The sequence below is a fragment of the Argopecten irradians genome, chromosome 7, assembly GCF_041381155.1.
Source record: "Argopecten irradians isolate NY chromosome 7, Ai_NY, whole genome shotgun sequence".
In the NCBI taxonomy this organism is placed as follows: domain Eukaryota; kingdom Metazoa; phylum Mollusca; class Bivalvia; order Pectinida; family Pectinidae; genus Argopecten; species Argopecten irradians.
In genome coordinates this window covers 23845288-23858048 of record NC_091140.1, presented here as the reverse complement: position 1 = coordinate 23858048, position 12761 = coordinate 23845288, and the positions used below count along the sequence as shown (strand labels likewise).

At 34.5% G+C, this 12761-nt stretch overlaps 1 protein-coding gene across 1 annotated transcript; it reads right to left on the bottom strand.

The window, feature by feature from the left end:
• Positions 1–1384: 1384 nt before the first annotated feature.
• LOC138327913 (glycine receptor subunit alpha-2-like) lies at positions 1385–11456 on the bottom strand. Its single transcript, XM_069274367.1, has 9 exons — positions 11222–11456; positions 9133–9215; positions 7652–7716; positions 6158–6219; positions 5525–5751; positions 5039–5121; positions 3347–3481; positions 2733–3133; positions 1385–2345 (listed from the first exon to the last, which is right to left on the bottom strand). Exons 2-9 carry the CDS (start codon positions 9210–9212, stop codon positions 2184–2186), a joined length of 1215 nt encoding a protein of 404 aa, XP_069130468.1. The 5' UTR covers positions 9213–9215; positions 11222–11456; the 3' UTR covers positions 1385–2183.
• Positions 11457–12761: the final 1305 nt, after the last annotated feature.

Here is a 12761-nt window from a genome sequence, read left to right as displayed (position 1 = left end):
AAAGTAAGCATATTTTGTCAATTTATTTAGTTTATTCTTGTCAAAAGTATTGTACTTTTAAAATATGAATACAGTATCTGGTGCATTCATAGATACCACTTTTGCTTTCAAAACATTTATTAAGCAGCACTGATCCAAAACACCACCAAATTTACCTTACTCGTCATAGTTTGCCTCCCTTTGTACCATTGCCTCACTCCCTCTTGTCAGTATATGATTGGGGTATATTGGCGGAGTTTTTGTTCTAAGAGCATCTTTTGTTGTATGTTTGCTGTGACATGCTCCAAAAATGTAACAGCTATATAGGGATTGAAAAAAAAAAGTTTTATGTATTTACCAGAGAGAGAAATCCATTTGATGTACATGTATTCAGAATTATGGAAATAGCTCACTTAGGTTTCGTGTTTTCTTGGGTTACTTTTGCTATTTTGTTTTCACCTATATATGAATACATGTATATTTTTTTACACAAAAAGTAAGCTACCTCTAACAGTGCTTCGCATCCAATATTCCACAAACAAATAAACCGCTAGACTCGCCAGTATTATATAATATTATAATAACTAGAAATTGCCATGAAAGGTGTCAGTGCATTCTTGGGGGGGGGGGGGGGGGGGCTGGGTGTATATGGTAATAGTTAAATTAATTGTTCTCTGTGTATAGTTGCATGTGCATGTTTGTATATATAAATTGTAGTTAGTTTGTGTTAGTAGAGTTGGTTGTTGGATGCCATTTACACTAAACCCAGTAATCCCTTGAGGAGTGTATCTGTCTTCGTTGTACCGTCATATATGAGGGTGCTCCGAAAAATTAACGAGGAATACATACATACATACATACATACATACATTCATTGGCTCCGCGATATCTCGACATTTCTGATTCTATACTCAAGTTTTAAAATTTTGGGAAGATAATCTATTATCTGAGAAAATCTTACTAACCATCTCCCTAGTCCTTAAATCTACCACAAATCATCGAGATTTACATATCCAAAATCAGGTATTTAAGAATCACAACACTTATTATTGACGTAAATCACGCGTAATCCTTATATCGGCCAAGTTCATCTCTTAAAGCATAATCTATACTACAAAATCGAATTGATTTAATCTCTAGGTGGAACTATCATTATCAGACAACAACAACTTCTATCACTTGTTATCACGGATTTCTTGTGATCACCTCCCAATAAGAACATCTGTGTAGTATGACGTGTTTAGTATATTTACTTGCCATTTTAATCATGTTTCTGGGTTGGTATTTCTCCACGAAAAAATTATTTATAATCTGAAGTAAAAAATAAAGTTAAAAAAAAAAATGATATCCGTGTATCACTATTGAACATGTTCAAAACATTAAATTAAACAAAGCACAACTTAAATTACTTAATACTTTGAAATATTTTAATCACAGTTGTATAAACATTACAACAGTTCAACTAGTTCATCATTACTTACTGTTAACAAGGTTTTGATGCGGTTTCCTCATTATTCAATATTTAGCTTACGAGAAAGACCATACTATACGCTTTCAAAATAGAAAAAATCTTCGCTCCATTAAGTACATGTACTTCTAGGCATTCGTAGTATAGCATTGTTGTATCTTGTCATTTTCTCGTTTTGAACATATCATATAATGGTACGTAGAACTTTTCTATGTCGTTTACTGATGTAATATTTTACATTATTTCATTTGCAACAAACAAAAAACAATCTAATTCCATTTATCTTGCAATAATACACATAAAAACCAAATATTCTCAACAATTAACAACAGAAATAAAATAAAATATTGCACAACACATTTTTATGAGCCAGTAAATAAAAAGACAATACCCAATTTGGATATTGACATATTCTAGCATATTATAGCATTGTTGTATCTTGTCATTTTCTCGTTTTGAACATATCATATAATGGTACGTAGAACTTTTCTATGTCGTTTACTGATGTAATATTTTACATTATTTCATTTGCAACAAACAAAAAACAATCTAATTCCATTTATCTTGCAATAATACACATAAAAACCAAATATTCTCAACAATTAACAACAGAAATAAAATAAAATATTGCACAACACATTTTTATGAGCCAGTAAATAAAAAGACAATACCCAATTTGGATATTGACATATTCTAGCATATTACTTTTTGGTTTATCACAGTACCTATTCTTCGGTCAATTAAATAGAAGAAAATAAGCCCAGTACGTTATTTGAAAACTGACAAAGCCTATCGCATAGATGATTTTAGCACATGTTTCCAGCTGACCAGATTTGAGGAAGGTACCACAACGTCTCAAGGGCGTACGAACCACCGAAACACTGGCATTGGTTGTTTTCTGTGGAAAGAAATTACTAAACTGATAATTTGTGTTTGGTGATTCATGCGTGCCTTTGTATAGAAAATGAATGACTGATATCTCAAGTCAAGTTAACGAACACGATCTATTTTCATATCATATTATAGACAAACTTTAATAAGCGCGGCTGCTTTTAAATGTGCACTTTTCTTCTGAACACAATTTTGTAGCGAGATTTATACGTGATAATGTGAATACAGACTTAACAGTGGATAGACATTTTCGCGAGATCCGCCGACTGCTAACAAAATGAATGACGATAATAATTTTACAGAATTTGATAAAATGGTATTGTAACTTGACCCTCATTCGACCTAATTCAAACGATTGGATGAAGACATACACAACACAGAAAATAATACTCACATTAAAATGCGGGACCTCTTCATCACTAGGTGCATCAGCTTTAGTAACATTCGAATTTCCGCTTACTTTCGATTTTCTCTCCAATTCTGTCAGTGTATGTACACAGATGAACTCGAAGAGTGCACTACAGACGAAAGACAGACAGACGAACATCCAAACCTCCACTGCCATGACACCAACTGCTTCAGGCATCAGGAAGTTGACGCCCATCTTCTCCGTGATCATGGAAACGACACATAGAGTAGTTAGGGACGTCCTGGCCGCGACATAATCCCTGCGGACCCAGAATGATAGCCAAGCCATGATCACCACAAAGACACTTGGGAGATAAAGACGTAATAGACTCGAGGAATAGTCCATTTTCAGGGTCAGCCCTACCTCCGCGCATGATGTTCGAACCACTTTAAATGAAGAAAAGGAAAGTGTATGTATGATAATACTTTTGACTATAAACCATATATTTAGTCGAATTTAGAATGTTTTACGAATAAAAATTTTGCAATAAGACGAAGAGGGTGTATATCACCAACTACTCATTGTCGGGACTAGAGCAATGTCCGACGATCAAAAAAGAGATGTGAAATGAACCAAACATTGGCTAATTTTATACTCACGTGACACCTTGTCTTGCGTACAGCTTTTCCCTCTGTATTTCGCTATCTTTAAGTCGTTTTCAAACGAGGAAGGAGCAAAGTGAATAGCATTCTTCTTTTTCCATTGTAGTTTGAGGATTTCGTTTCTATAAGAGACTGAAAGCAACAGATTACAGTGGACCCGCGATAATCCGGACGCCGATAGTCCGGAAAACTCACAATCCGGACGGAAATGTCAGGGAACGGATTTCCGTAACGTTATTTATACTCACTAGTCCGGAAATTCGTATTCCGAATCCGGAACTCCATTTTGGGAACGGAACGTAATTTTCGTTAATAAATTCCCGCAATAATCCGGACAATTTGTTGTCGCCACGTGCCGAGAAAATCCAAGGCCATCTCAGTCATGTGTACAATACACACTATCATTTGACACTGAGTGTGTTGTCATAACGACGGCTGCCAGGTCATAGCCACGGGCGTTTACCTGAACACCTTCCACACGGGTACATGCAGTCATGTAACGGTTCATTGGTTTTCTATAGGAGATCAAACTTCAGTGTTGATTGAGATACGCAATTATATATTTTTAGCCACACGCTTTTTAAACATGAAGTTTGAGCTCGGGTACGGGTACGTATGCTGTAGATACCTTACATGTTTCGCATGCAGAATATATCGATATGAGTATCAGATACAATAAAGTGAGATAATACTTACAAAATTAATAAGAATTTTAAATGTATGTAAATCTATTCTAATTCATCGCCTGTGGTATAAGATATAAAGGCTACGGCACCCGGCACATGCCATAAAGTGTGTGACATTGTGCACGAAGTTAGACGTGAACGGGCGCGTGGTTGTTACATACGTCTGTAAGTCAGAAAGCAAAGACTTGTAGAGATTGTCATTAAAACACACATTATCCAAAATAACAATTATATGAGATCCTAAAGTGTTCACAACTATTGTTATCATAGTTTTTTATGCCAAGAACGTAGATGACATTGATCTTTGGTTAGGCAATTTGCCATACGACAGATCAAGAGTTGGATACGTAGCTATATGCATACATAGCATACAATTATCTATGGCTTTAGGTTTCGTATTTTGAAAAAGAAATACGTTTATTTATTATTCTTAACGTAATGATATATAAATACCTATAAAACATAGCAAACGAAGTATTGATTATAATACACGTATATCACATAAAAGCCTGTCATCGATTACAAGGTCAAGGGGAGTAACTCGTACGTGACAATTTAATTGACTAAGAGCACGGAATTCGGCAGTCCGGAAAACTCGTAATCCGGACGGTTTAGACTGGGAACGAAGGTGTCCGGATTATCGAGGGTCCACTGTACACTCTTTTGCAAGTATTGTTTTATATTACCGGAAGTTATGACAACAATCAGAATTTGTTGTTCTCCCACTTGTCTCTATAATATAAAGGAAGCATAGTGTATAATATGAAAGACACAAAACATTTTCTAAAATAATTTCTAATGTTATATTGTCCTCTCTCAATTCCAAAGTTAGTCTGAAAGGCATGCGCGCAAATAAAATTATTTTGTATTTTCATATAAAATGAAATATCCTTTATGTATAGAATCTATCATGACCATAGATTTGAAATTTTGATAATATAATAAATGACTTAGGATGTACAAAACAGTTCTTAAATTATCTCAGCATGAGCGTTTTACTTACACGTGCGAAATTTTATTTTGCAATTTAATTTTCCTACAGGAAACTGGACTGTCTGAAGTCTACAGGAAAACTCGGTCGTCCATCTGAAAAAAAAATCAAAAATGCAGTATTTATCATCTTTTCCTTTCCTATATACAACTTACTCAGTTTACCTTCAGCTCATTGCATCTAGTCAAACTTCATCTGCTATGTAACTGACCATGTTAAGGGTAGGCTCAGTATACCTGGTTTAACTTATACAAATGTATATCTGCTTTAATTTACATGCAGACATGCGTATTGTACTTATTTGGCTTAGCTTATCTCACCTTCAACTTTTAAAAGTGAACACAGTAAAGACATAGTTTGTTACTATCCGACCTTGCTCATCATTAAAATGTCCCGACATATTACCACAATCTCTAGAACCTATTTAAATGTAAATTCTTGGTACCAGATTGATTTTATCAAATGACATATAATCTCTTGGTAATTTGCTGTGCTTACCTCAATCCCAGTGTTACTGTACCATTAGGGAGAACCCACATGAGTTTGTTGACTTTGGAGACGTCTGGCCTGTTAGATGATAAATCACTATCAGGATACAGGTCTGGCTGCCATACTTTATCCCAGTGTCTTCTACTGATTTCTACGATATCATTTGAACTCTTGGAATCAAACGACAGCCTAGTATCCGACCAAGTTTGGTACAGATTGAACATGAACTCCACTTTCTTGAAAAGGTAACAGTAGTAATGATTGAAATGAATGAACATGAAATGAAAATGAAAAAAAACCTCTTGATGAATATCAACATTAAAATGTAACAAACATTTTTTTTTTCGTTTTGCTTTCCACATAAAAAAAAAGAATACAGTAAAACAGTGAAGATAAAATTGGGCAAAATGGAAGACATGGGAAGAATTGTACGGGCTTTGGCGACGGAAAGCGTTTGTTTCGTTTTATTCTGTTTTTCGACGAGAGCGTACACGTAAACCAATCTAAATATTAGACTTGTAATTTCGCTCCACTGCGATGATCTACGCTCCGGGATGTATTAGAGCGTATCGTAGAGCATCAGTGGATCGGAAAGTCTAATTTTATTTAGATTGTCATTAAACAGTATTGGTGCATACTTACATTTACTTCTGTTCTCCGTATCTGAGAGAAGAATATCTCCATGGTTACTGTAGACTTTCCACCTATCATTTCAAAAAGATGAATTACTAATATTACCTAAAATGTATAAATGTGTTTTATGTACACGGGGCATTTTATAGAAATAATTTCATAAATAACCGTATCATAGATGAGTAAGACAATAAAAACGACCGATCTTATAAAAATTGTTTTTCAAGCATAAATAGTTTAAAAACTAATATTATGTAGAAGTAAGGTAAGACATATCTCTGAATTTTAAGTCAAGATTACAATGTTTTTTTACATAGATGATTCCAGTATATTCATGGGTTTGAACAAAGAGGATTTGTTTAAATCATATCATTGAAGTATGAGTTTCACTAATCTAATCTAGTGTAAGGTATGTCAGTGGTGTTATGGCTCTGACAAAACAAGAAGACAAGAGATGAAACTGATACAAAAATCAATACTATTATGTTTTTATGTTCTGAATGACAGACACCAGTGGCGTAGGAAGATAAAACGTAATGGGAAGGTAGGGCAAAGGTCCTCAATATTTCGTAACCCCCCTCCCCTCCCGAGCGCCCCGCACCCACAGGAGATACTTGATATACTTTTTTACATATATCATTACATATAATCCTTGTACACATCTATAGACAGTCGCGTCGCTAAATTACTGAATACGCAAATTAGCGTGCGAGTTTTGGAGGTCTGGGGTATCCCCTGGAAAAACATTACGATTTAGAATGACTGAGAAGAGTTTTACAATGCATTTTGATGTTTTTTCGAGTGCCGAAGGCGCGAGATTTTGGTGGTTTGGGGATCCGGGGGTTTCCCCCGGGAAAAAAATGTACGATCTAGAAGGACTGAGATGAGTTTTACGATGCATTTTGTTGAGATTTTGGTTTTGTGGGGTACGGGGGTCTGCCCCTGAGTAAAATATTACGATTTTGTATTTTGATGATTTTAAAGCATTCTTAACACAACAACTTTTCGATTTAAAGTTACCTGCATTTAGAAATGATAATTGTGAGTGTCGTCATACGATTATGCAACCCAGCTCGATCTTAACATACCGGGTCCACACCATCGGCACATTGTTGTGTAACTCAAAATAATAATGATTTGATTGTCTTGCCAAGACATCTAAACAAATTATTCTGTTATGAAGCATTTTTTGAAATAGTATAATCCCTTAATGGACATTTTTAGTCTAGTTCCGGTGTATTGAATTGTTAGGAAACGCGCCGCGCAGCGGAAAATTTTCTAAAATGAAGTACAAAAATGTGCAGTAGGAACATTTTTCATTTTTTCTTTCAAATTTGCATTTTTAGAAAATTTCACTCGGTGAAAATGGAGGGGGGGGGGGGGGGGGGGGGGGGGGGGGGCCCCCCCCCCCCCCCGCTTCCTACGCCCCTGGACACTTAACAATAGAGATTTCTATTGTTAAAAAAGTATAGGATTAGAATGACAGAAAATACAAAGTATTACGTTTTGCTCTCCATGGCGGCGTAGAAAAATCGTTTTCATCTAAAATGTTGTTTAGCTTTTCCCATCTGAAATACAAAGGTCGCTTTTAATGATTGTACATTATAATGGTGTAATAACATGTTCATTTTCAACTTTAAATGATGGACTAACTCAGGAGGACAAGAATACTGAAGATATGGCAACTATTTCGCAATGTTAGTTCAAAAGAGTATACTTCATGGAACACCTTCTGATGTATAGTAGAATGTAAAATTTCGAAATAGATAAAATGTCGTTTATGTGTGCCATATTAAAACATATGAATGATGTTTATCAATTGTTTCAAAAATATATGATGCAATCGTATGCAAATCATCTATTGTTACGTTAATGTATATCAAGATAGCAACAAAATACAAAAAAACAGGTCCGGTTGTTCAGAAGCTAAATCACAGAATTATTGACCATCCAATTTGCTCCTTAACCTGTGATTATTCGTTTCTTCGCATCCGCATTTTTCTGGTAAAAATGGAGTTCTTTGTAATCTTATAAAATTTTGTAAAGTTACTGTTAATAAGAAATTACTCATTTTATTTGACCATTGTCGTTACACTGTGATTAGCCTAATCTTTAATCACCTTTTGAAAAACTGGGCCCAGATTATACTATTAGTTGTATTATATACTATGGTATGATGTTTCCTATTTTGATAACACTGGTGTGTGATAAGAAGATGTGCTAGGGGAGATAACTCCCACCTTTTCATGTTGCATATGCTTTATTCCAAGGATTTATCCAAAATCTCGTAAAACACTTTATTTGGTTTCCAAAACCCACATGTCGCATTCTGTCAATACGCATTCAAAGGCTTTAAAAAGTTGTTGGCGTAAATACCAAACAGTAAACCGGAACAAATATTCAGTAATTGAAAGATAATTGGATGCTATTGTTGTCATGATTAATGTTTACATTGAGGTACATTTATCTGGTACATTGTATTATATAGGTATTTAGTAATTGCCTTTAACAATGATCATCGGAGGTCTACGTTAGATCGAGGTGTAGCGTAGCATGTGCAAACACCATGGATCTCCGAAGAAGTTAGAAGTTAGGCAATTGAGTACAAAAATTTTACAGTTCTTCATATTACAACACCTTAATTAGAAATTGTTAGTAAAACAAAGATAATAACAACAATATTATTTTCTTAAAATCGAAAGTGTTATAGCAGCTGCGATATTGTAGCTTAAAGGATAGCTAGACAGATAATTGTGTCATTTTTAGAGAACATAATAGACCAGGTACGTATATTCGTTCTAGTTTAATTGTTGAACGACATTTTAATTAACTGAATGAGGATATCGTAAATATTTTTTGTCATTCTTTTAAACATTTACTCTTATTACTAAATCAACAGTAAGAACCATGACCAGCTCATTGAGAGTATGGTATGTTGATGAAATCGACATCGATATCGAATAGTGTATTGACTGAGTACTCACTTGGTCTGTCCCCCGCCAAGACTGGTGTCTATTACACAGATAGTCAACAGACCGATCGCTCTCACTGGGTAGTCCATCATTGTCTGAAAACAGTCCAGTTATATAGATTAGCAATGGCCTCCAATAATCTGCTATGTAAGTGAAATGTAAATATAAATGAACACCCTTGCTAATCTCATTTATAAACACAGTTAAAGTATTCCACATCTTTTGTTATTCTCGCAAATCAGTACTTAGTCCATGTTACGCTTTTCAGTATCTGTTGATCAATTTAGTTCAAAATAGCGCAATATAGCGAAATTTCTATCGTTATTTTACAAACTAGCGACCTCACTTTCCAAAACTATCATAAAAATGGTCTACCTAAATACTGGTCGGTTACTTTGCGGTTTTTGATCCGCTAAATTTGAAAAAAAATAAATAAATATACCTTTATGGCCTGATTGCGAAAATTTGAATCCACTTATTTCTTGTTTTAATTTCAAATCGCGCAAATTGGACCCGCGAAAATAACCGACTCTTCAGTATACAGTATATATACAGCATGTCATTAGCGGACTATGACTATCCCCTATTCTACATCACGGTGCTATATTATTCAACTGAAAGTTGAAAGTAATTATATTAATTTGCCTGACTAGCGTAATAGAAGCAAAATATTTAATATGCCTTAATTTTGACGTCATAAAATAGACAATCTTATGTCATGAATCAAAATCAGCGAATTAAAGTAACCGTCTCAACTTGGTTTGAATTAGGTGATAAAATGCATCATGGTTCATATTGAATAAATTTGAAATGCCAAAACATCGTGACAAACTTTCCAATAATAAAACAAAACAATACATAATGAACAATTTACTAAATCTGATTTAATTAAGTTAACATTAGAGGAGCTGTTTTAATCGCTAACCTTTACCATAGCTATTTACTGGTGTCAAAGGCACATATATTTGCTAATACGAGAAAAAAAAGTAGAAACACCCTCTACACTAGCGTAGCGGTCATGTACGAGTTGGATGTATCTATGTGTTCCATACATTGTAAATTAAATTTTGTTGCACTTTGCACTGCATATAATCATACACCTTTCCTGATGAACCGTAAGGTTCAAAGAAATGAAATAATTTAATTCCTTACACGTATGTTAACCGATTAACTCACAGAAGGTCGTAATGCACACACTAAATAGACTGTCAAAAAAGTTTAGTTTTTCTGTATAAAATTATCGGTATCTTCTTATCTCACTAAAAAACATGAATTCCCTAAATCTCGATCTTTCTATTTTTTTTAGGTTTTTACTTAAATATTACCAATTGGCATATACACTGTATTTATAGCATTACTTGATTGATTTCAACTACTGATATGAACGTAGATATACGCTATTCACGATATTTTAATGTTGTTTTTTTACGACAAAGTAACCCAGTAACTTCGTAAATACACAAATAAAAAGTTACATAATTACCGTTTATCTCCCCTCGCGACCATTTCCACGTTTACTGTTTTTATGAGGCTTTAGCAGAAATGTTACTCAGAGATGGCTTGGGATACGATATACCTTCACATTGATTCACCTGGCGCAAAGCCCTGTTGACTTTACTTGGAGGCTGGCATTCTTGATTTAATTAGTTTATCGAATGATGACATAAAAATTAAATTGCAAACCATGTTCTTATTTATTCTAACACAACTGCTTAATCATATCAACATTTTTTTTTTATTACAATTTAGTACAAAAAGTGTTACAGACCGGTTCCTTTTCATACTGTATGATACATCTATGTATGCGCATGTTTAAATATCTCGTTATGCGTTAGAATTCAAACGAAAATATGTTTAAGAATTACACTTTTAAAGTAAATACCAGTCTGAATAAGAACAACGTCATTATATATCATTTCCAAAAGAAAATGACATGGTAGCACAAGAAGAGATGTAGATAATAATACGCTTCCATAATTGTAATCTGAATCGAAAGAAGTGTGAACAAATATTACTATCGAACTATACACGTTTTCAATTATTTAAAAGCAAACAATTAAAATACTAAATCGATGATACACAAGACATAATGTATACTTACACGTGTCAGGTACGACTGATGTCGGATGCTTCAGAAATTCGGTGAATACAAGGCCAGTTTGTCAGTTGTTTGTACCATTTACTATCACACTGACCATCACATACGTCAGCGATAAGACGGTAATAATGCCCCCTAATGATACTGCGAACTGATAGAGGGATGTGTAGCTGTAGTTAATAGCCGCGGCATAATGAAAAAATATCCTAAGGGTTTCTGCTAAAGATCGAGGGATGTATTTCAGGATTGTTTTCCTGCTAAACGAACACATTTCCCGTTTTAAAGCAATTTCCACATTCAATCATGTTCTGGAATGTTGATAAATATTTTCTAATACGGGGGTTTCGAAATACCAAAACGACAAAGTACGATTTACCGCCGATTAGTCTCAGAAGTCACGCCTGAACATGACGTCACAATCACCGGAAGGCGGAACTCATCAGCTGTAAATCGTACTTTACAGTCGTCGTTTTGGTATCTCGAACTCGACGTATTGAATGACAAACATGATTTAGTATGGCAGATCATTTATAGTAAACATGCTATTGATATAATGACTCCATCCCACAGTCAGGGATAAATAATAAAAGACTCTTTCATATGTGATATGAAGGATAAGGATATTCTACCTGAGGGTCAAAAAATGTAGTAAAACCCAAGGCTTGCCGAGGGTTTTGCAACTTTTTGTGATCCTGAGGGTAGAATATCCCTATCCTTCATATCCACTTATGAAAGAGTATTTTTCTTTCATACCTCGACGTTTTATTGCAATTTTACAACTATAATATCCCGCCATTTTGAAATAAAATCGAAGAAATCCACGGCTGAAAGTCAATTTTTCATTACGTGATATTTTCAACAAAAATTCCGTTGTTTGCATCCTTTAAAGTAAAATTGGTCAAGTTTGTGATTTTTTTTAAAAATTTGACGGAGGAATTAGACATATTGTTGACGCCGTGACGTCACGAGGCTTTATTGCATGGGTAGCCATGCAATACAGCTTCAGGCAGCATGAGTGTATTGCCCTAGACCAGCCAGTATTGCACCCGTAGATATGAAAGAAAATACCTTATTGAATCTTGTTAGCTCGAACTCTTTTGAGGCGAAACGAAGATTTAAAATTGTTGTTCCAAAACTATTACTATACATTTCGGTTAAATCACTTGGGTAACTTGGATTATTCAGGGTTTTACCATGGTTCCAAAGATTAATTGTATAAAAATCTTTCTTAGTGAACACCCCTGTATTAAGATCACCTACTTATGAGGACCACTTTTCAGGGGTCCCAAATGTTTATTTCAACACGATGCAACCATTGTATAAAACAGATTGGTTATTAAGACTATTTTCTCTCTGTCCCTTGGATGGTCTTTATAGACAGGGTTGAATATGTATCGTTGACAGAATTATCACAATTACTCGTAAATGTACATAATCGTCCAATCTATTTTTAGAAGTTTTATTATTTCTTATATATATATTACAAAACATTGTAGAAAAAGACTCATTCACACTAACTAATAGTTGTGACATCATCATGATG

Excerpts from the sequence above, each read along its gene's own strand:
- LOC138327913 (XM_069274367.1), bottom strand. The coding sequence starts at position 9,212 with ATGATGGACTACCCAGTGAGAGCGATCGGTCTGTTGACTATCTGTGTA. Across the intron at positions 7,717-9,132 it reads CTTGGCGGGGGACAGACCAA|ATGGGAAAAGCTAAACAACA; the intron begins GTGAGTACTCAG and ends TTTGTATTTCAG. Across the intron at positions 3,482-5,038 it reads CAAAATAAAATTTCGCACGT|TCTCTTATAGAAACGAAATC; the intron begins GTAAGTAAAACG and ends TGTTGCTTTCAG.